The 24,663-nt window shown below is 32.4% G+C and overlaps 2 protein-coding genes across 4 annotated transcripts in view; one reads left to right on the forward strand and one right to left on the reverse strand.

The window, feature by feature from the left end:
• Positions 1–1,026: 1,026 nt before the first annotated feature.
• LOC124358206 (piggyBac transposable element-derived protein 4-like) overlaps positions 1,027–24,663 on the reverse strand; it is a 33,509-nt gene continuing 9,872 nt past the window's right edge. The window contains exons 3-7 of one of the 3 annotated variants that reach the window (XM_046810501.1): positions 11,316–11,411; positions 9,744–9,989; positions 8,937–9,006; positions 7,876–8,770; positions 1,027–4,147 (exon numbers count right to left, since the gene is read on the reverse strand). The gene's annotated coding sequence lies outside the window, so the exon portion shown is untranslated. The other 2 variants (XM_046810507.1, XM_046810511.1) reach the window with 2 other exon arrangements.
• Positions 11,884–15,944, forward strand: LOC124358190. The gene is made up of 2 exons (XM_046810485.1): positions 11,884–12,267; positions 13,003–15,944. The coding sequence occupies exons 1-2, from the start codon at positions 12,115–12,117 to the stop codon at positions 15,268–15,270; spliced, it is 2,421 nt and encodes an 806-aa protein (XP_046666441.1). The 5' UTR covers positions 11,884–12,114; the 3' UTR covers positions 15,271–15,944.

A 24,663-nucleotide genomic window follows, 5' to 3' on the forward strand; every position in this document is an offset into this window, starting at 1 on the left:
GCGAAAATATTAATATCTCTGTTTTGTTATTGCTCATATTTAATAAGCAAATTAAATTTAATATCTTTGGCTTTGTCACAGGTTAGATAATGAAACCCTATTTATCATACCCTTAATTAAAATAAACTTGACAAGTTTTTCTAAATTTTTCCAGTTTTTTTTTTTTTTAAAGAAATAATCAAAATTGTCATCTTTTTTGTGTAATGCACAAACGGTCCCTGGCAGAGGTGGATTTGAAGATTTGCCCCCCCCCCCCCAACCATGCAGGCTTACCTTGGTTCCATGGTGGGTCGACGCGATGTCAGCGGCAGCGAGGTGGCCACGCTAAGCTTGTAATAAAACTCAAATAATGGTTGCATTGTCAACATTGAAGTTACGCTAATTATAGTTGCAATTATTGTTTTTACCATAACATACGAGATGTCACAACATTTATCAACTGGCAAATTACTAAAATATCATGAAAAGAAAGTTGAAAAATGTCAATTGGATTAAGGACAATCACATTAAAGAAGATATATTTAGGAATTACAATACAATAACTCGACTCTGATTTTAATAATACTTAGATTTAGGATTTAGGTCATCTGAAATTTATTATTTTGTAATTAATTATTACAAGTAATTTTTTCACATATTTTTAACTGTTTGAATAATTTATTTTTACCAAAATTTGCCACGCCCTGTATTCTACTGCCCTGGGCCCCATTCAGCCCATATGTAAATCCAGCCCTGGTCTTTGGTTTTAACCGATAAAACAACAATCCAGTACTTTTAGGAATTACTCATAGAAACCAAAGTTCGTTAAAAGGCATTCTTGAAAATGCCAAAATAAATCATTTAAGCAATAATAAGATATAAATAGTATAAAATTGGCTGCACAACAAAGACATGCATAGTTTTAATTACATCCTAGTCTGTGTATGAAAACTAAGATTATTTTAAAACATTGATATTAAATAAGTGTATTATCATCATACTCTCACTGTATTGGTGTTTACAAGGCATCAAAATAAATACATCAAGTACAAAAAAATCAATATATTTAGATAATCAACTACTTATTATATACAACAGTGTACAATATTGAAACAACAAACAAAAATTCTTATTACTTACTACATACATATACCTGAAAATTTGACGTGAATGAAAACTAACTATAAATAATTCTATACATGATTGTATACATTTTTTACTGGAATAATCCATAACTAATACTACCATATAATTTATTTACATTTCATTAGAGAAGATAAATTTTTATAAAATATTACAATTTAACAGTCATAACAGTAAATAAATGTGATTACTTTGAAGTTTGAAATTTGAGATCAACTGATTGTGAGAAATAATTTACTATAGGTCATAGACCAAGAGAAACTAACTAACGTATAGTTAGAGAACTTAACAGTTTTTACAATATGTGGTGCATTCACTTAGGTGATAAATTAAAAGTCGGTGCTAATTGTAGTGGTACATAAAAAATAGTTACAACAATAAATTATTGGTTAGAGACAACAATTAATGATTATAGTTCTTTCAAAAGTGCATTGCTGAGGGAAATATCATGATTTTGTTATTATCCATGGTCACTTGGTGTAGAATCTGGCAGTTTCAGAATTTCACACAGCAGTTACGCTTGTAGGAATCATTAACAGGAACCTTCAACAAGGCGTTTTAATTTTCAGTACGTGGCGCAAGGTGACCACCAGAATTGTACATAATACACGTAGGAATTTAATTTGCGCACCAAATGTGGAGCTTTGGATTCTATCCTTTTTGTCTAATCCAATATTTTGGAATTGAATACTATGTTTCTGGATTACTAGAGCTGTACAAATCTTAAAATTTGGAATCTGGTTCTTCATAATAACCAGTATGTAGGGATAGGAAACGGTTAATGTTGTCACAACTACAAAAACAGTTTTTGACATAAATTTATTATTAAAAGTAGGTCTATAGACATTTCTTAAAAGGAATTTTTTAATAATTAAAAGAATTTATATTACGATACTTAACTGATAGAATTTTTTAGATAAAATAAAATTTATTTGATTTAGAATACAATGATAAAAGTTAAAAAAACAGATCACTTAACATTAACATAACATTTTAATTTTTATAGAAATATTTTGTATGGGCACTTTGAAGCATTTATGCTATTGATTTTTTTTAATATACCGATGTTCAAAATTTCTGAGTATAGAATACAAATATAAAAAAAAATATTTATTTAATGCCAGTATCAAATTATTGCAGTTTAAAGTCATGTTAGGTTATTTTATATAAAGAAAAATGAAATAAAACAAGACAATAAAAAATTATACACACACTAGAGAAACAACATTGGATTGATTATACAAAATCATTCTGAAGTTTAAATGGACGAATGTACCAGAATTAATTTAGGATTTGAACTCTACCCTCAAACCAAAACTTCTGTCATGGTTCACATTTAGAGTAAGAAGCCTAATGAATCACAACAAAAGTAATATAATTATTCAGATAAATGTTATAGAATTACTAAAGAGTACATCTTACAGTATTCACTCTCCAAACCTTAGCCTTATAAACATGTTGTTGAAATCAATAGCAAAATTTTAGATTCATTTTAAGTTATGTTTTTAATGTACCATATTTCAAGATTTTTATTGTAAAATAATTAATTACTTCTCACATGCTACAAAATTACTTTGATGAGATAAAATATGCACAATCACAGGTTTTATAAAATACTCTTCCACAAAAGGTAACATGTTAACTTATTAGTGCGTCACAAAATACATGACTCAAATAAATATGTTTTTTCCATTAATTGTATAAATTTAACTTAACTTTCCTCAAGACCACTACTGTTTCTTCTTGCTTCATTCAGAAGAACATTTGCAATTTTAAATCTGGCCATTACTTTCTGAGAGTTTGTTTTTTCTTTAACGGGTTGTTTTTTATTAATATCTTCTTCTCTACTTTCTTTTCTTTGTTGCTGTAAACTAACGTGTTTAACAGTATTTTGGGATGAAACATCACTCTCACCACTCTCTCCACTTTCAAAATCATTTGTTAGTTTTTTAATGTCTTGCTGTGAACATTTATAGTTTTTTATTTTATTTTCATCACAAGGAAAATCTTCTACATCATTCTCATCCTCACTATTTCCTTGATCACTGTTATCTTCTGTATCAGATTGATCTGTATAGTTATCCTCTTTCATCTCATCATCTTCACTTTCAGCATGTTCATTTGATTCTTCACTATCATTACTTGATTCCACTGTGTTACTTTTAACTGTAGATTTATTTTCAAAATTTTCTTCTGTAGATTTGTTCTCTTTAGCTTTAACCTTTTTGACACCTCTATTGGCTGTGTTTAACTGTGATTTTGTAGTTTCTTTAATTTGTTGTTTCCTGATTTTACTTTACGAACAATAAATTTGCTTTGATCATTTTCATCTTCATCATCATTCTCTGACATTAACTGGTTCTCTTCATCGTTAACATCATCATCTACAGCACGGTTCTCTGTTGATGATATTCTATTTTCTTTTGTAATTGTATTACCTTTCTACTTATGAGCCTTCTTGGTGTTTTCAGGAGAATCTTTACTATCTTTTTCATTAAAATTCAGCTCTTTCTTGGGTTTATTATTTTTCATGTTCTTATTACTCTTCTTAGTTTCGGAAATTTGATTGATTTTCTGTCGTGATTTTCCTTTTTTTAATTTCCTTTTTGTAACTTTAAACTTTTCTTCACTATCTATATCTGTATCACAATTCTTTTTTGTTCTTGTTTGGCCTCCCACATCATCCAATCGCTCTGCACTCTCTGTCTGAATTATTCGGATTTCAGGAATGTCTGACCATCCGGAGTTAATTGAATCTTCTCGCTCTTTACTCATTGATTGTTTTTCTTTGGGTGATTTTTTCTTATAATTTCTTTAGTAACATCCTCCTCTTTAAGAATTTTCTTTTTGGTGTCATCTTTTTTAACTAACAGCTCTGAGTATTTTTGTACCTTGGATATATCGTACGGCAGTGAATCTTGATGCTCAATGTCAGTACCTTCCCCTGCTTCTTGAACTCCGTTTTCTTCTTCGGATGTACCTGAGGGCATTCTCTTCGCTTTTTTCATGAATTCCTCAATAAGTTCTGAAACAATACTTGACAATAGTTTAATACTTTTCTAGATATAGCTAAAATAACATGAAGATTTCAAGATGCAAACTATAAATATCAGTGAGATAATAAATTATTTTCTGACTCTTTATCTGAATGATAAATGAAATCCTCTCAAAATCTGCACAAATATAGTACTTTATGGGAATTACTATAAATAATTATAAATACGTACAAGAATAATATTTAAAAATCAATTGCATAACTAATTTTTACCTCCGTCAAATGTAAAAACAACTGTGAGGTCCCAAAATTGACATATTTTGGAAATCATTCCATCATCAGACAAGAAGATAATATAGGATCCACTGAATGGCTTCATTCTTGCAGTTAAAGTCATATAAAACACAAAAAATAAAATGAACAAACACTTATTTCACAGAGACATATTAAAAGTTGTAGTCTGTGATGGAATGATTTCCGAAACATGTAACTTTTGACAACTCACAGTTGTTTTTTTATTTGATGGAGGTTTATTAAATATAGATAAACCCATTGCTGATGAAACTTTTATAAACAAGCTGTTAATTTGGTTAATATGAAAAATTCTTAATGTGAGAAGTTTTTAGTATAAAATCAACAGTGAGTTAATATCTTGTGATAAAGTGGATATTATGTCTGAAGAAAAAGGAAAATGTTGTAAAGCACTATTAATGACTTTAACTAAAGAACAAGCGTTATTAAATTTTGAATTAATTAGGAATGATATATTTTGAACATTGGTATAACAAACTTAGTTTAGCAAGTATTAAAATTATTTTTCTATATCAAAGAAACAGTAACTTAAAGACTCTAGTGACTTAAAAGTCAAAACATATGAATTCAACAGATTATTTATAAGCTTGTGATTCTCTATAATAAGTGATTATATATGATATATACATAAAGCATTATTACTAATTTTTACCATCTCTAATTTATTTCTTCTAGCATTTGATAATAGATACGCTACATTCTATTGTATTAAACAGTATTGAATTATTCTAATTGCACGCAAACGTACCTATATTACGGCCGTTGGCTACTCAACTAAAAATCGCCAACGGCCGTAATATAGGTACGTCACGTTTTTCGCCTGTAATTTTCTTATAGTTCATCTGATTGCCGCGAAATTTTGACTAATCGATAGTCAATTAGTTGCTTTGAAACCACAAAATTGTTTATTCCTTTATGAACCGTTTGTTTGGTCGTATTTGAGCTTCGCAGCTGTTGGATTGTTTGGTAGAGAGTGAGGTTACGTTCGTGTTGCTGTGCGTTGTTTACGTTTGTATTTCTCTCATTACTTTTGTTGCTAGGGCATTTTTATTATGCCCCTTTTATTAGATTTATTGGGACTTCCATATCAGGAGATGCTGTACAGATCATCAAGAATAGTCAACTATTATCATCTTTTTATTTTTCTGCTTTCAACAGCTCATAGATTATTCTTAATGATGCTATTTCCCAAGCACTAAACTTATTTTAAAATAAGAAATCCCGATTGAGATTTACTAACCTTTTCATATATGAAGACCAAAGTAATATCTGACCTTCACTGAATAATTTAACCCTTCCAACGCGGCTAACGCCTATAGACGCGGAACTGCTGATGCTTTAAACGCGGATAACGTCTACAAACGCAAAAGCTTTACTTTTGAAATGGTGAGGAATTAGTTGTTAAAACTTCCGTAAGAGAACAGATCGATGTTCCTTTCGACTGTCGGGACTAGACAAAACGCTTTGTCATCGTTGGTGGACGTTGCAACGGTATCTACTCGGGTTGAAAGCAATCGCCGCCATTTTTTTTTATATGGCCTGTGACGCGGCATACGCCTACAGACGCGTTCGTTTCATTAAGCTGTTTACTACGTGTGTGTTGGTCGTATGTTGCTTATATTGTTAAACAAAGTGTTTTGAATCAGTCCGTTGTTATTCTAATAGTGTTTTAGTTTGTTTTTACTAACATTTAGTATAATTTTTTGTTATAATGGCTAATTCAACTTTTATCATGTTACTACGAACAACGTAGTTTGAGCGCATTTTTGGTATATTATATGTAATATTTTTTCTATTAATTGTTTTGTATTTTATACCAGTTTCACCATACAAGTCCAGTTTATTTATTCTAAATAAATAAGGTTTATAACTACAATATTTGTTTCATTTCCCTTGTAGGCTATCGTATAAATCAGTTTGTGTTGAATTTCATATTATTACAATTAAAAATCTTATAGTGAACTTATTTATTTTTATGTACTAATTATACAGAAACTTCAGTTACAATTTACTTATTATAAATAACCTGTATAAATGTAATGTAATCTGTCAAATAGTGTTCCTATGTACATTATCCTGCAATGCAGTTTATTCAAAATTTCAAATATTTTCGTGCGTATAAAATTCTCAAAAATATTTAATCTTACAGGTTTATTATTTTTTCTTATAAAGGTAATACCAAGGAATATGGAACAAAAATTAACATTGGGAAATTTGAAAAAAAATATTTTTTATGTCTTAGCGTTTGACAGTAATTTAAATTAGCGCTTTAAGGGTTAAGAACATTATGTGTGTATAATCTGTCCATATGTATTGCATCACCATTTTAATCGGTTTGTACCTCTGTGAAGATGGCAAAAGGCTAATTTGGGAATGGGAATGCTGATTCAACTAAAATTGTATGTTTTTACTTCATAGACTGCTTTCATTTTTTAACAATTGACAGCCGACTATTGGCAGCATTGATAGTAGTTTTCATATAATTTATTTTCACACCCATATATATAATATAATATTTTAAAATAAACTCATAAAAATAATATACTTGATTATTCTAGTCGTATGTGGTCTGGATTTATAAAAAATTTCTTTATTTGAAAATAGTAGTTACCAAATATAGTACCGGTATAGTATTTTTGCCACTTTTATTACAAAATCAATATTTATTATAAAATATCTAGAATTTGTAGTTCTGAGAACACTAAAAAGAACATATTTCCCATTTGAGGTAAATTTAAAAAGTATTGTTTTACAATTAATAGTCGTATTATTTGCAGTATACACATTTTCACATTGTAGTATATTTAAAGACAAATAATTACGAGAACAAAACAAAGACTTATCTAACAATAGACAGCATAAGAACTATTTTACATCACTCTGTTTGATAATGGGCTATATTTCCCTATACAGCTGAGATCTGTGAAAGTCTTGTTTCTTTCGTAGCTAACTCAGCTTTTCCCTCTCCCAAACATTACTTTTATGTCAACATCTCTTTCTCTGTATAAACATTTCAGTGTAATTGCATTATTTGTTTTGACAGTCCTATATTCAAACAGCTGATTTTAGCACCAAAATAAACTGTAAAATAGTGATATGTTTCCTTATGGAAGAATAATTACTGGACTATGAAATGCCAGATAGTCTTTTAACAGAATTAATTCTTTTTGCATCATGGTGAAAATTATCCATCAATATTCCTCTCAATAGTTCATTGCAAGGCTCGATATTATTGTCCACACTCGGCTTCGCCTCACGCGTAAATGCAATCTCACCCACAATAGACTAGTAATGAAACTTATGAGACTAGCAATGAAATGTACTATTCCTTGTACACCTGTTAACAAAAAAGTATCTGTGTTGTATACAGTATTAAACCAATAACAAACACTATTTATACATATTTTCTGTTTGATTAAAACATGATTAAGGTAATTGAAACTTACCTGTATTAGAAGTAGTAGTGGTGGGGGTGGTTGATACCATTGTTTGTGTTGTACACACTGGAAGTGAAATCCGCTGATCAGTACGGGTTGTAGTTGACTGTTCTGAAGGAACAGTGTCACATACAGTTTTGATGCATATTTGTTCCACTAATGTGCTTTCAGGAGAAACTGAGTCACTGGAAGTTGATGAACTTGTAAAATCAAAATCCTGGGTAGATAATTCTATTGAACTCGGGTAATTATCAGATGGTGTAGAGTTTTCCACAGTCACATCATTGTTAGTCAGTTCTGTTAATTGTGTTGTCTCGGATAAGCTAGGGACATTTGTGTTTACTGCAGTTTCACCTGACTCTTGAACACTTTCACTGACTGTAGAGTCTGTAAAACTACTGTCAACACTAAGAAATTCATCAGAATCTTTGAAATCATTAATTTGGTCACTATCAAATTCTACTTCAAAATCTGTTGTTGAATACGGATCTAGACTTGAGTACATTCCCAGATTAGTAGATGTTGTATCATCAAGCCCAGTCAACTGTGAAGAAGTGGTCAGATTCTGAGAGCTTGAATTGTATAACGGCGTTGAAGGAAGAGTTGAAACACTACTGAAAGAATGTCCATCATTAGAAGACAATGGAGTAAATGTACTATTTGTAGCCCAAACAGACATGAGTACAGTCATCATGGTAATTGCTGTTGTTGAAGAACAAGGAACAGTTATATTCCTACAATTCATAAATTTTTCAGCTGACAAAGTTGAATTCCATTCATAAGTATATGGTTCTGATATGGAGAGGGATTTTGGAAACTTAGCTCCGACTTGGTAAGCTGCTGAGGGAGGCTGAGATGTTGTAAAAGAGTCATTCTTTGGTCTGAGAGGTTGAAGTGTGTTGCTCTGAAATAAACACAGTAAACTTTTAGATAAGTTTCAACATATCTCAAACAATCAGTAATTTTGATCTGTGTACACTTACTTACTTATAAATACGTTAACATACATTAGATTTTGGTTAAGAAGTGAATTAAATAACAACAAATACCAATCAATTAATTGAACTTACCATCTCATTTATTTTTGAGAACGAAGCAAAAATCAAAGTGTAAATGTTCAATCAATTTAAAGCCATAATTCTGAAATCAAAACAAATTATTATTTTCATTAGATTTGACTGCTCGGACTGTGACGTAGATACTGCAAAAATTTGATATTCTAGGCATTGCATAACATATAAAAAACCTATAATACCTACTGGAGGGTAGAACCGAACGTTATGAAATCAATAATGAGTCAGTAGAATCATACTGGTTGTTAAGATCAAAACCACTATAATGTTATAGGCATACCTCAAGGATCATTCTTAGATCCTATATTGTCTATACTCTTTCTCAGTGACCTTTCAAGCTGTATTATGTCTGCACTCAGCTTCAAATGAAGACTGTTGCATCATTGGACATAAAGCAAGTCTCTCAGGAAGTGGCTAACTTAGAGCTCCCTAGGCTAAACCACCCATAACTACCCCGACAGAAAATAATCCTTCTTACATTGGAGTAAGACTACACGAATCCTCATGGATGACAACAAGGACTTACCACTAAGAGGCAGCTAGCTATTTGAACATGCTTTTTACATTAAAAAAAAGTTTCCTCAAGTCATCCACTACATTACACAAAAATATTACACCTTGTTTATATTCTTTTATCCGTATACATACTTAACAGTACGAAGTAATTGACACTAAAAATGTCTGAAAGTGTTGTCATTAAGGAATTTGAATAATTGAATCATAGCTAAAGTTGTGTTATGTTTATCCCATTACACATTAGCATAGTATTGACTGTTTTTGTATTGGTAAGACTGAACAAGCTACCTGGCTAACGGCATACACAGTTTCTTTCTAGGATGATATTGTTCAATGATGCCAAGAACTTCGAAAAAGGCCAGAAATAACGTGGTGATAAGTGAGACGATGGTGATCTCATTCTTGCGCCAACAACCGTTCTCAGCCTCAGGTTGTGTCGAGCGATGTACCACGAGTATCACAGCATACACTGACGAACCCAGCAACCACAACACGTTCAGGTGTGCGAATACACGCAGACTGGTGACCTTCCAGCTGTCACAAAGCACTGGCATTAGAAACTTATATCATGACGAACCCAGCAACCACAACACGTTCAGGTGTGCGAATACACGCTGACTGGTGACCTTCCAGCTGTCACAAAGCACTGGCATTAGAAACTTATATCATGACGAACCCAGCAACCACAACACGTTCAGGTGTGTGAATACACGCAGACTGGTGACCTTCCAGCTGTCACAAAGCACTGGACATTAGAAACTTATATCATGACCAACCCAGCAACCACAACACATTCAGGTGTGCGAATACACGCTGACTGGTGACCTTCCAGCTGTTACAAAGCACTGGACATTAGAAACTTATATCGTGACGAACCCAGCAACCACAACACATTCAGGTGTGCGAATACATGCAGACTGGTGACCTTCCAGCTGTCACAAAGCACTGGCATTAGAAACTTATATCATGACGAACCCAGCAACCACAACACTTTCAGGTGTGCGAATACACGCAGACTGGTGACCTTCCAGCTGTCACAAAGCACTGGCATTAGAAACTTATATCATGACGAACCCAGCAACCACAACACTTTCAGGTGTGCGAATACACGCAGACTGGTGACCTTCCAGCTGTCACAAAGCACTGGACATTAGAAACTTAACAAAACAGAAACATTATTTACATGGTAATCTAAATTATTTGTGATTTTTATGAAAATTGTATTTCTTATGAACAATACAGTTACTACATGTTTAGCCTTTAATAGAAAATAATTATTAGTGCATAGCAAAGTAAATAAATTTAAGTTAAGATGTATTAATTTTTCTTACATTTTTGGCAAAACTTCTCTAATAACATCGTTGAAAGTGCCCCGAAGATATATTAGACATGTTCCAGAATTCTTTTAATGTACATCAGTGTCTTAAGTAACATACAGTTGGACTTTGCCCGGCTATCAACCAAAGTTTTGAAGGAAGTTTAAACTAGCATTTTAAAAATGTTTCAACAATATGATTGCATTTCCCTTTGTAATATTTCCCATTACACTTATCAGTAAGCACACATTTTAAATGGTTTTAAATTCTTCTCTACAGAGGTTGGAAACCTCACGTGACTGGGAGTTTTAATTGCCATAGACTTACAGGAGGCTGATTCTCCTCAGAGTTATTTATAGGTAGGAATTTTCAAGCTACCCGAGTTCAGATATTTGTCGAGATAGAAAACTCATAAAGTACAGGAGATTATAAAATCTTCCAGGTGCAAAAAGTTTTTAGGGGTAGAAAGGAAAGTGGAGACACACATTTTTTATGGTCTATGAGCCCTATAAAGTGAAATCTGCCACTGCTCCTGAATACATACCATTGTGGTATTGGCCAATGGAATCACTGGACAGCTTGACTGCAAAGAGAAGTTTCTTGATCGGGTGCCAGGTGGAATCCAACCCCGTTGATACAGCTAAAACCAGAGGAATCGATGCTTTGATTTAGAAGGCGATGCAGGAAGTAAACATCTTGAAGAAACTCAACTCAAGTGGAGGCTCAACTCAACTAAAGTATAGTATTCTAGACAATAACTTGAGCAAATATTTGGATGTATTTGAATAATCAATATTTAACCTTAACAGTAAGAGTAATAATTTACTCTTTTGATCCTAATGTCCGTATACATGGACATCCACTATATCTGCATAAAATCCAATGTCCATATTAACAGACATTTACAAATTAACTGTTTTAAAATATAAAAACTTAACATTACTTATACTTGTCAGCCATTCCACAAATACAGAGACATACATTTACAAATTAACTGTTTTAAAATATAAAAACTTAACATTACTTATACTTGTCAGCCATTCCACAAATACAGAGACATACATTTACAAATTAACTGTTTTAAAATATAAAAACTTAACATTACTTATACTTGTCAGCCATTCCACAAATACAGAGACATAAGTGTAAAAACTAAAATAATTTTTTTCAACATTTAAATTAAGTTAACAATAAATAAAAATAGTATTTGAACAACACCTAATCATTTTTTCATTATCAAATAAAATTAAACATGTTTTTACCATGGTTAAACTTGGTGTTACTCTGTGGTTGCTACAGGGTGATGATATTGGTGAAATAAAGTCAAAAAAATCACTAACCATATGACACAATTTCAGTCTGCTGACTATTTGGAGGGAAACCAGCTCTTCTGCACATTTCAGAAATATAGTTTTCATTCTCATTTTATCGTTTATAGTAATGGATTTTTACTTGTTTTGAAGAAGAGATTGAGTGTCCCGTCCGTCACAATAAAGGTAAGTAAGTTTATTTTTACAAGTTATTAAAAATAAAATGTGTGATTCAATAACAAATCTTCTATTCACTGAAGCACCCCGGCCTAACCTCAAAGTTTTTAGATTTTTCTAGTTCTGTTTCTAGTTTTTATTGAATTTTGAAAATTGTCCCGTCCGTCACACTTTTTAGCAATATCTCTATACCCCATGCCCTAAATTCGTTGTTAATACTTAAATTTATTAACTAATGTTACTTTTTGAATGTACAAGTTACTAGGCCTATCTAGGCCATTGTGAGATGAATCTAGGCTAATCTTATTTTTTAATTTTATGTAAAATAGTTTATTTCTCCCAATTTCAAAATATTATGACACCCTACTATTTGTAGATTGTAAGTTATACCTACACCTAGTTTTAATTAGAACTGTAGTTGTAGTACTGATTAGGCTTTGAGACTGTTTATGCAGTGAAATATTATTTGTAGCATTTAATTAACATTGTGCTGATTAATTTGACTGATTAAAAAAATTTCTAAAAGAGCTGATTAACTACAAGATCCCACACCAAATGTCAAAATATTAAACATTAATGTTAATAAAGGGTTTTAGAGTCAGATAATGCCCTTGCACATGGGCTTACAAAAAAATGTCATGGAATATTTGCGACATCTTGTTGCGATATTGCAGTCAACTAAACATTGTGATTCTTGTAATATTTATTTACTCTAAAAACTACACGAGTTTTTGTTGATTTCAGATATCTATGGAAATGGAGACAAATGAGCTTTTAAAATCTAGAGAGAAGGCGAGACTACGAAAACAACGAAGCAGAGAAAAAAAGAAGACGAATAAAGAAGCCTGGGAGAAGAGTTTGAAGAAAGATGCAGAGAGAAAGCGAATATCGAGAGCTAAGGAAAAGGAAAAGTTAGTTACAATTAGTTCTACAAGTGCAGGTAAGAAAGAACTCAAACTTAAAAGATGCAAGGAAACTGAAAGAAAAAGAAAATACAGGTTAAAACAAAAAGAAAAGCTAGAACATGTATGTGATAAAAATAATGAACTTGGAACTTTTTCAAACAGGCAAAGCCTAGGAAAGGCTGTAGTTCGTGCAAAGAAATTTTTACCAAAAAGTCCTTCAAAAAAACTTGCTGTTGTAAGAAAACTAGTTTATGAAAACTTCCAGCTGCCAAAAAGTGATCGCTTTTTTATTAAAGAACATGTAGAGAAAAAGACGGTTTTGTCTAAGGAAACTGAAGAAAAAGTTATAGCTTTCTACAGCAGTGATACAGTCAGCAGACAAGCTCCTGGAAAGAGAGACTACAAAACAGTCAAAAGCAAAGTTTCAGGTGAAAAAGAAAAATTGCAAATTCGACATATGGTTATGACAGTAAAAGAAGCGTACGCTTTGTTTGTTGAGGAAAATCCTGGTATTGGTATCAAAAAAAGTAAATTTTATTCTCTAAGACCAATTCATATACGCTTGAGCTCAGAAATGCCACATAATGTATGTGTTTGCAAACTACATGCAAATTTTAATTTCCTTACTGAATCATTGTCTAAAGCTGTTGTAGGTTTTCCACCTACAGGTAAAGAACTGTTGGCCGCCATATGTTGTAACATAACAAGTGAAGCCTGTATGACCGAGTCTTGCAACAAATGCAAAGATACAAATTTCTTGACTAAGTTTAGTTTGAATATAGATTTAGAGGCTCAAATTTCTTGGAAGCAGTGGGGAGAGGTAAATAAACGACCAGTTATAACATATGTAGAGACTACTATTGGAGAAGCAATGGAAATGGTACAAAATATGTTAGGAAAGTTCAAAGTGCATTGCTACATAAAAAACGTACAGAGTGAGTATTTTGAGTACAAAAAGAAAAATGCAACACAAGGTGAAGCTGTCTTACAGATAGACTTTGCTGAAAACTACAGTTGTATTGCACAAGACGAAATACAGAGTGCACACTGGAGTAACACTCTTGTAACCATTTTTACAGGTGTAGCATGGGTTCCCAATGGAAAACAATGTTATGCTTTGATTAGCAATAACCTTACACATGACAAGTTTTCAATTTGGTATTTTCTTAAAAAAATAATAAGTGATCTAAAACAACAGTTCAAAATTGAGGAAGTAGCGATTTTCTCAGACGGCTGTGCTGGCCAGTTTAAAAATCGTTATACATTATCCAATCTGACATTTCTGGACAAGGACTACCAAGTAACTGGAGAATGGTGTTTCTTTGCCACTTCTCATGGGAAGGGGGCAGTGGACGGTGTAGGTGGCACTGTGAAAAGGATGGTGTGGGAACAAGTCAAATCCAGGCGCACAACAGTTACTTCTGCTGAAGAGTTTTTTGAGTGTTGTCAAAAACAGTGTGAGGCAAACAAAATCAAAGTGATGTATGTTGATGTTAAAGATATTGAAGAGTGTCAAGAGTTATTGGAGTCTCGATGGGCAGCTGTCAGACCTATTCCTAAAGTCCAATCAATGCATTATTTACGGGCATCAACACTTTACCCAGGAAGTATTGTAGCCGGAAATACTGTGAAATCAGAGCTTCAACTCTCAGAGTCTTGGAACAGTCATGATGAGTCAATTAATGAAAAACTTTCTGATGAAGATTCCTTAGATTCTGACTTTCTCACTGAAAATAAAAAGGTCCAATATTTAGATGTATATAGTTCTGAAGATGAGGACTCATATTTAAGACCTAAACCTTTAAAAAAAGATGAAATAGAAGCTGGACAGTACATATTAGTAGAACTTGTAAGTGAAGGTAAACAGAAGAGAGCTCATAAGTATTTGGCTATAACCCAGGGGTGCGTAGAAGAAGACAACAACGTGGAGGTCTTGTTCATGAGATTAGTGCAGAAGACTAAAACCAAGGACCAACTATTTGAAATAGACTCTTCTAAAACATACATAGTGTCTGTTTCAGAAATACAAGGAGTTTTTGAGGGGCCAGAAGTAAAAGAATTGAGAAATAGTATTTATTATAAGTTTGCAAAGTCAATCGAGCTGTAAGATGAAAAACCCTTGTAAATATTTAATTTCAATTATAACAGGTTCTAGTTGTAAGTAAATTTAAGTTAAATAGTTGAGTAAAAGTGTTCATGAATAAAAAAGTGTATTAAGTAACTGTTTGTTGTTTTTATACACAAGTAACCTTTTGTCCCGTCCGTCACGTCCCGTCCGTCACACGTCAACTGCTAAATTTGAATTTTTTTGTTGTAACACAGAGTTTTAAAATGGAATATAAAGCACATGATTACCAGAAAAACAACTTTACAAAACGTATACTATTATTTAAAAAAAATAATTATTGTACAATTCACAGAAAAATGTAGTAAAAGTTAGTGTAGTTTCTGTAGTGTCCAAATTACGTCCCGTCCGTCACACGCTTTAAAAATGCTGTAACTCATTTATATTTCAAAGTATTTTTTTTTAAGTGAGTTTAAAAAATGCTTAAGATATGCTGAAAAAACTGCAGAAGGTTTTAATGCATGATAACTTTTTTTTATAGATACTATAAGGAAATTTATCTCTCTGCTTGTCCCGTCCGTCACAATGGAATGGCTGTTGTGCATTACCATAATGATCACAATGAATCAATCTTTCTAATAAAGTTGCGAACCAAACTTTATAGCTAAAGTATTATATAAGTATAATCGGTGGCATTTACTTGCTATATTTAAATCAGCTGTAAAAAAGAACTGTCTATGCAGCTTATTGAAGGGTAAAATCGTATCATTGTTTGACTTCATTACTTCCTCAGAACTATTATTCTTAACATTTTTATATTTATTTTACATGAGTGTTTTTTGTTGTTTTTACTTAATGTTAACCCTATTTAATTTGATTTTAACCAGTAATTCTAAATACACTTTAATTCTTGAAAAATGTATAAATTTATCAAAAAATCCCATGTAGTTTACTTATTTATTGATAAATAAATATAATTTGGAGTGCTTGTTCATTTTTAACAAAACATTTAAATAAAGAGATCAAATAAGCGCTTACCATTTTTGACATATAGTCTATCTCTCATAAATAACTCTGTAAAAAAATGTTTGAGGCAAGTTTTATTTTTAAAGTAATGCAAGAATAAATATTTTCAGCAGTTATTATTGTGTAATTTAGAATAATCACCAGGATATGATTCAATAATTTGCCTGGAGAAATTCTGCATACACCACATTTCATGCTAAATAAAAAAAAAAAATTAAATATTTAAAAATAATTTTTGTACATACTTTTCATAGGCTTTTTTCCATAGGCTTGAAAAACAGGCCAAAGGTACTAGTTTAAAAGACCCAATTCCCATTATTTATTGATTTTCCAAAGAGAAAGTGTTTAATAAGCAACACTAATAGCAAAACTAAATTTTTCCTAAAGGGAGAAAATCCCTCTTGAGTAGTATAGTAGGCCTTTGGTAGGCTCTCAGGTATGGTGTTGACTCTTGGGTTGACAAGACAGTCTGGTAGTTAGTTTAAAGTACATTTTTATTGCTTCACGAACAAAATAACATTACTGTTATGTCATATGCAAGTCATTATTTTTTTTTTTAAATACCAGTACCTATTTTAGTTCTAAATGTATGTTGAATAAGGAATTCCCATTGAAGGATTTACTTACTCTTCTTCAAATATTTCTTATTAGCTTTTACAATTTTTAAAATCTTACTATTCTTTTTACAACCTCCTCTGTCATAATAAAGAGTTTATCACTCAATCCTTAACACTTTTCTAGTATTTTCCATTATTTATGAAAAGAGGGATTCGTAAACGTTTACTGGGCAAAGAACTGCTGAGATTGGGTAGGGTACGATAAGCGGACCTGGTTTTTTATATTGATATTGACAAACGATATTACTTAATTATAACTTTCGATATAACTAACCGATACTGATTTTGAACAATAACTAACTTGTATCAACAATAAACACTTTTTCTAAAATAAACGTATTTTATTTTATAGATAATAACAGACAGTTGAAAGCTCGTGGAGGACCGTGAAACGAAGTTTAAAAAGTGGCAAATCAGCTGACCTGCTTGCAGATCATCTCTGTATTTGTGCAGAAGAGAAGTACGGTTTACTAGACAGCCATTCCAGAAATAATGAGCCCAAGTGCAAAAAAATAAAATTATATTATATTATAATATTTTGTTAGAAAAGGCATTTAAACATTCTAAATTAACAAAATCAAAAGGTTAAATTAAAAATTTTCTTGTTAATTTAGTTTTTTAGTACTATCAAAGTTGGACTAGCTGGTACTGTGTACAATGCCTTTAAAAGTCCTCAAGTTGCACACCTGATTTTCTTCTTTATTTTTTGTCAAATCTCATCTGTTTGGTTTTTTACATCAACATAACCTCAAAAACAAACACTGTCAACCTGAGTTTACTTGTTTGTGAGTTCAGAGCTGTTACAGATATATCAACTTCAAAAGTGATCACTGGTGTCCTGTACGGAACCAAAAAGTTGGAAAAGTTAACTTCCTGAGAAAACTAACGAAGACAAATTCATCAAACCCTCCAAAAGTTAGGTAAGTGAAGTCATCAATACACTTGTACAATCAATAGTCTATAAAACTCAGTATTTTTATATGAAACAATAGTTCCGTACGGGACAGTTCCGTACGGGACATTTGTATTGTGGTTCCAAAAGTCGCATTAAATGTCTGTTTAAATGTTTTACAGCCAAATTTCAACAAGAGCCTTATGGCCCTAAATCATTTTAACCTAGAGTTAAACCATTAATATGTATTTATCTTTTCAGAAAATGGAAAACAAAGAAAGAAAGAAAAGAATTTTGAAAAGTTACGATTGGATCCTCAGCGACTTGCTGCACACCGGGAAAAGGAGAGGCAGCGTATTACAGCCATAAGAGCTAAGGAGAGAGATCTTCTTAAAGGTAGGCCAGATATCTTAGAAAATAAAAGAAAATCAGAAACTTTAAGGAAACGAGAACAAAGAGAGCGGAAAAGGTTAGCTAAATTGGGTGAAGACTCAAATTGTCCTAATGTAGACTCTTCAGAACTTGGCTCATATAAAAGACCTCAGAGCTTAGGAAAGGCTGTGAAAAGGATTAAGAAAATGTTACCAGAGAGTCCCTCCAAGAAGCGCGCTGTAGTCAGAAAACTGATTTTAGAATACCCAAATTTGATATCGACAAAAAACCCTCATAAATGTAAAAGTAAACTTTCCGATGCTGTAACGCAAGATTTTTTTACTAGAGATGATATAAGCTACCAAGCTCCTGGAAAAAGGGATACAAAGTCAATAAAGGATACTGTAACAAATAAAAGAATTACTGTGCAAAAAAGGTTTCTTGTCATGTCCGTCAAAGAAGCCTACCAACAGTTCATTAAAGAAACAGGCATGCATCAAGTGACAAAGACCACATTTTATGAACTGCGACCTTAATATGTCCTTTTAGTTAGTGATACACCACATACAGTATGTATGTGTAAATATCATGGAAATTTTAACTATCTGTTAGAATCTTTACATAGCAATAAAATACTCAACAAGGATCTTGTACCAAATGGTAAAGAATTATTGAGAAAACTGGTTTGCAGCTTAAACCAAGAAAACTGTATGTTAGGAACTTGTGCCCAGTGTAAAAGTGTGGCTGAAAATGAACTTGAACATGTGTTAACATGTGATGATTATGATGAAGGGAAAAAAATAGTCTGGAAACAATGGATAGACATTGAAAATAGGCCGAAACAAGTTGAGCACAGCGGTACTGTTAAGGAAATAAACTTAATGGTACTGTTACTGTTGGTACTGTTATGTGAAATAAAAAAAACAATTGCCTACATTTAGAGTTCATTGCTATGTTAAAAATGTGCAATCAGAAGAATTTGAAACAAGGAAACTCGAAAATGATCCTAAGTTAGGAATTCTGCAGATTGATTTTGCAGAAAACTTTTCTCTTATTTCACAGGATGAGATCCAGTCTGCACATTGGTCTCATCAACAAGTAACCTTATTTACATCTTGTGTTTGGACTGGTACTGCAACAACTTCATACACCATTGTGAGTGATGACCTATCACATCAAAAACTGAGCATTAAAGTTTTTCTGTATAAACTAGTTGAAGACATTCTAAAGAGGTTCCCTAATGTAGAAAAACTATCAATCTTCTCTGATGGTCCCTCGTCTCAATTTAAAAACAAATACACAGCTTCACTATTGTGTTCACTGCAAAATGATTTTAAAATTGATTTTGACTGGTTGTTTTTCGCAACTTCACATGGAAAAGGCTCTGTTGATGCGATAGGAGGAGCCATAAAGCACAGAGTATGGATCAAAATCAGGTCAAGAAAAAGAATAATCTCAAATCCTTATGAGTTTTATGAATGCGCCAAAGAAGAAATAAAAGGGACACATATTTTCTTTGTGTCTGAAGAAGATGTACAACATCATGCACAGGAAATGGAGAAAAAAATGGTCAGACATAAAGTCAATTCCTGAAATTCGGCAATGCCATTACTTTATGCCGTATGACTCTACAAGTATACTTGTTGCACGGACTGCAAAATCATTAATGAAAAAATACAATATTTCCAAAGCGGAAGAAGACCTCTCAAGGCAGCCCCGCCTACGCTATGAGGATGTCTATTCTTCGAATGAATCTGATGATGAGGAAATTTGTACACCTACTATACTACCAAATGGTGATGAAGAGATAGCAGTGGGGTCATGGGTTGCAGTGATATATGACAGCCAATGGTATCCAGGTAATGATTGTTTATTTTAAATAGTGTTTAATATTTTTAAATAAATTACTTACTTATACTTAATTGATGATTGATACCTAGACTCAAGAGGTTACAGGAATTCAGAACTTCTAAAAAAATTACATGCCTATATTAATATTACAAGGCAAATTTTGTAACAATTGTACATTACAAGTTAAGTATTTTACAGGGATCGTTGAAAAGAAATCGGAGCAAGACATAGCGGTCTCCTTCATGGCTAGAGTCGGTCAAAGATTCTTTTGGCCATCAAGGCCAGATATCCAAACACTTCATCATGGAAATATAATGTGCAAGATCAAGGAGCCACCACACCCAGTGTCAAATCGTCATTTTGAAATCAACGGAATACGCCTATACGATGAGATTTTCCAAAAATTAAATGTTTAGTTTTAACCTATTATTTAGAACTTATTCCTGTTTTGTAGTGTTCTCAAGAAATGTGTTCTTTAGATTGTTGAGTATTAACCATTAAACAGAGCTGTAATTAACAGGTATCAACCTCTTAAAATACAAAAACGTTTGTCATGTAAAACGTCACAATATTCAATAATTTAAAATGATATTTATTTAACAGGGCCTAAATAGCAGCATTATGATTTTAACTAAGTTGAGTACATAGTTTTGTAAGTACATTTTTAGCCTACATTGTTTTTTTTGTTGTTGTTACAGAGAAGATGCTTCAACAACTTCTCAAAAACGGTTTATCATTGCTATGCAGGAGAAAACATATAAATAATTACGCAAATTTCGTATTTCCTGTTATAAATGTTTTTTATGTTGTTATCATTACATTATTATTTATGAGTTTTTCTTATTTCCAGTTCTAATAGTTTGTTTGATCGTTGAAGCTCATTTATTATTTATAAGATTCTCACTATGTGCGTTGTATTAGTTATTTAAATTTAAATTATGATTGTGACAATGGGTATAGATACATTGATATGATTTATAAAAGCGCATTATAGTATCAATAATTGTAGGCCTACTAATCAATATAAAAAAACTGGGCCCGCTTATTGTACTCTACCCCTGAGATTTACAGCAGATAATCAACAAGAATTTTTAAAGATATTTTGCAAAAAATGTTTGGGATTGAAAGAGTTAAGGTTTATGCTGATAGTAATCTATTGTTGGGATAGTAATATATTACCAAACAACACATTCAGTATATCAACCCGGGATATCTACATATAATAAATATACTTAAATTTCAAATTTTCTGTAATGTATTTACATTTTCACGAGAATCCTCATATTTCTTCAATTTAGATGTATAATCTTAGATATAATGGACATAGTAAATCTAGTCCAAGTTCCCTAAACAAGACTATTCAAATGTAATGTTTTAAAGAATTTGCATCATTATAGCCTGATAAATTATTTTAAATGTATTGCATCATTATAGCCTGATAAATTATTTTAAATGTATTGCATCATTATAGCCTGATAAATTATTTTAAATGTATAATATACTGAATATACAGGGTGAGGCAGATTATTCGTAACAACTGAAACCCACCTAATTCCACCCCAAAGAATTTGGAGAAATTATTTTGAAATCTCTAAAACTCCCCAAAAGGGTAGTTTTTGGGGGGTAGGGGTGGTTTTTGGAAAATTTTCAAATGTAAAGGTATGTTGAGTTATACCTCATTTTAAAGGTATTTCTTCACTGATTATTTTGATGCAAAAATTTTGAACCTTTCTTGCCGCTTATGTACAGGGTACACCAAAACAATAACAAAATTAAGGGGTTTGTGGGTAATTTATTGCAACTACCTACACAAATGTAGAGAGATGATATTTTTATTGAAAAATAATGGTGAGATGGCTTATCGAAAAATATCATCAAATGCCACCCTACCCCAAAATTTACACATTTTAAAAATACATAGAATTTTGAAATACTTAACAGCCCCAATCTAAAAAAAATCAAATAGCAACCTAGGTTGTGTTGTACATAATTAGATAGGTCTTTAAAAATAAACATTTTCTACATTTAAAGTTTGTCTCTATCTCCAATGGTTTCAAAACTGTAGTACAAAAATAGATTTTTTAATAATTTTACCAAGTTAGTTTGTATTAATATCAAAATCTAATGAAACAAATGGAAAACAAGTTGTACTTTTAAGTTTAATTTGTTTTTTTTTTTAAATAATGTAGTAAAAAACACATCAGGATTTCTATCAGTGTAACATGTTTCAAAAGCAATCTAACCGTGGTGTTCATGTTTTAACAATCCCAAATACACGAGTTGCCCCTGGAAGAACTTTGGAACCAATTCGTAGTCTCTTACCTAATCTCTGTTATTATCGTCTCCCTATTCAGTTGTTCTTGTGACCACGTGGTATGAGGTGGTTAATTTAAATTTTTTTTAAAGAACGTACTGTAAGTTTTGTTTGTTCTAAAATGCTGTTCTCAAATGAGGAGGTATTCCAGATGCTTATGGTGTTAGGGGAATGTTTCCAAAATTACTCAGCTGCCGCTCTTCTTTATGCCCAACGTTACCCAGACCGCGAACATCACTTCAGGAACGTTTTTCAAAGACTTGCTAGTGGAGTTCGTGAAACAGGTCATGTTCAACCTGACCACAACAAAGGAAAGGAACTCGCTAGACCTTTTTCGCAAAGAGGTTTTGGCAGCCTTTGAACTGAATCCGCACGATTCTACACGAAGAGTAGCTCTTGATTCTGGTATGAGTCAAAGATCTGTTTTAAGAATCGTTCACGATCATAAAATGCACCCATATAGGATGTCATTACATCAAGAACTCCATGGAGATGATTACCTTCATAGAATTAACTTTTGTTAGTGGGCTCGAGAAAAACTACAACAAAATCAAAACTTTCACCGTAACATTCTGTGGTGTGATGAGGCCACGTTTAGGAGTAATGGAAAAGTGAACGTTTGCTCCTTTGTAAGACCTGGAGCAAAACATGATGAAGTCACTGAGGATGTAGAGCAGCTGGCTGGAAAACTTACACACAACGACCACCTTCTGATCATTGCTGGTACAAACAATATCCAGAACACAAGCATAAAGAGGCTCACTGACGGTATTGACAAGTTGATAAATAATACACAACATACTAATCTAATTCTGAGCACAATACCCATGAGATATGACCAGCCAAACCTTGACCTCAAAATTTCCACAGTTAATTCAAAAATTAAAGAAATAGTAGTGAAACTCCCAAATCTAAAACTTCTCCCTCTTCATCTTCTTCCCAAACATCTTTATGCTTCTGATAGTATCCACTTTAACAAAAAAGGAAAAGGCAGAATAGCGGAATTGGTCTTTAAATTGCTACATACCAATAAAGGTCATTTGAAGAAAACAGTTCTTACTACAAAAGATGTATCTGCTAGTGGATCTTCTGTTCTTGAGACTGCTATTACTGTTGTTGAAGACAATATGAGTAATATCTTTGAACAATACAAGAATAATACAACAGTTGACTTGGCACATACTGTGTCCCGTGACTTCCATATGTCGGCAGGTGTGGCGGTTAAATTTCATGACAGATTTGGCCACCCATGTGAATATGACCTCATCTACAAAAACTTAGCACACCAGAAAATCAACAATGGCCCATCTGTGTACAGCTTGGTGACTAAGGAGGTGTACTGGGGCAAACCAACTAAGGAAGACTATAATGAAGCTTTCCGTCAACTAGATTTGGACTTTCAACCCAAGAACTAAAAAATATTGATGTGCTCTGCAGTGGGCTGTGTTAGAGACTTAATCCAGCCACATCACTTTGTATAAAATATAACTAAGTTTCAGAAAGCCACAGGAGCAAAAGTGTACGTAGTGTCCTATGATCAAACAGCAAGACGGAAGCTCTGGAGTGGACTAACTCACAATGAATTTGTTAGGCTACTAAGGAACTTGATAGCAGCTGCTCAACTCCAACCACAAGAGGACAGCATAGCAGTACAAGAAACTCTGCAGGAGGACCAGTCAACAAGATCTGACACCTACACCTCCACTACCAGTGTTGAGCTCCAATCACCTGCTGCCCTCTCTGGGTGTGCAAACAGTGTTGTGCAGTGTGAAAATGGTCATTATGTTATCGAAAGTGCTACCCAAGAAAATAGTGTCCAGGAGGAAAGTTTGTCTTTGCATGATTGCTCTAAAAATAATACTAATGTTCAACTATATGTAACACAACAAAAATCACTTATACAAAATTTAAACTCCAACAAATGTAACCTTAATGTTAATGACACCAGTTTTTTAGAATAATAGACAACACAACTGTAAAAAAACCTTTAAAAATCCTTCAACTCAATATACAAAGCATTAGAAATAAACTTTTAGAATTAGAACAATTTTGCAACATTGAAAATATTGATATTATTTGTATTTCTGAACACTGGTTGCTTTCTGATGAGGTAGATCTGTACACACCACAGGAATTTGTGTCAGCTAGCTTTTGCTGTAGGAGTAATAAAAAAATGGGGGTACAGGGATTTTTATCAGACCAAACATTAAATATAAAGTAGTACAGTTTGAAGAATTTAGCAGTGAAGTAGATTGTGAAATTTGCTGTATAAAATTGGTGGAACAAAATATTGTTATTGTTAGTTTGTACAGATCACCTCAAGGTAATATTGATAAATTTTTTCAAAAATTTGAACAGGCAAT

This window comes from Homalodisca vitripennis, chromosome 1 (genome assembly GCF_021130785.1).
Source record: "Homalodisca vitripennis isolate AUS2020 chromosome 1, UT_GWSS_2.1, whole genome shotgun sequence".
In the NCBI taxonomy this organism is placed as follows: domain Eukaryota; kingdom Metazoa; phylum Arthropoda; class Insecta; order Hemiptera; family Cicadellidae; genus Homalodisca; species Homalodisca vitripennis.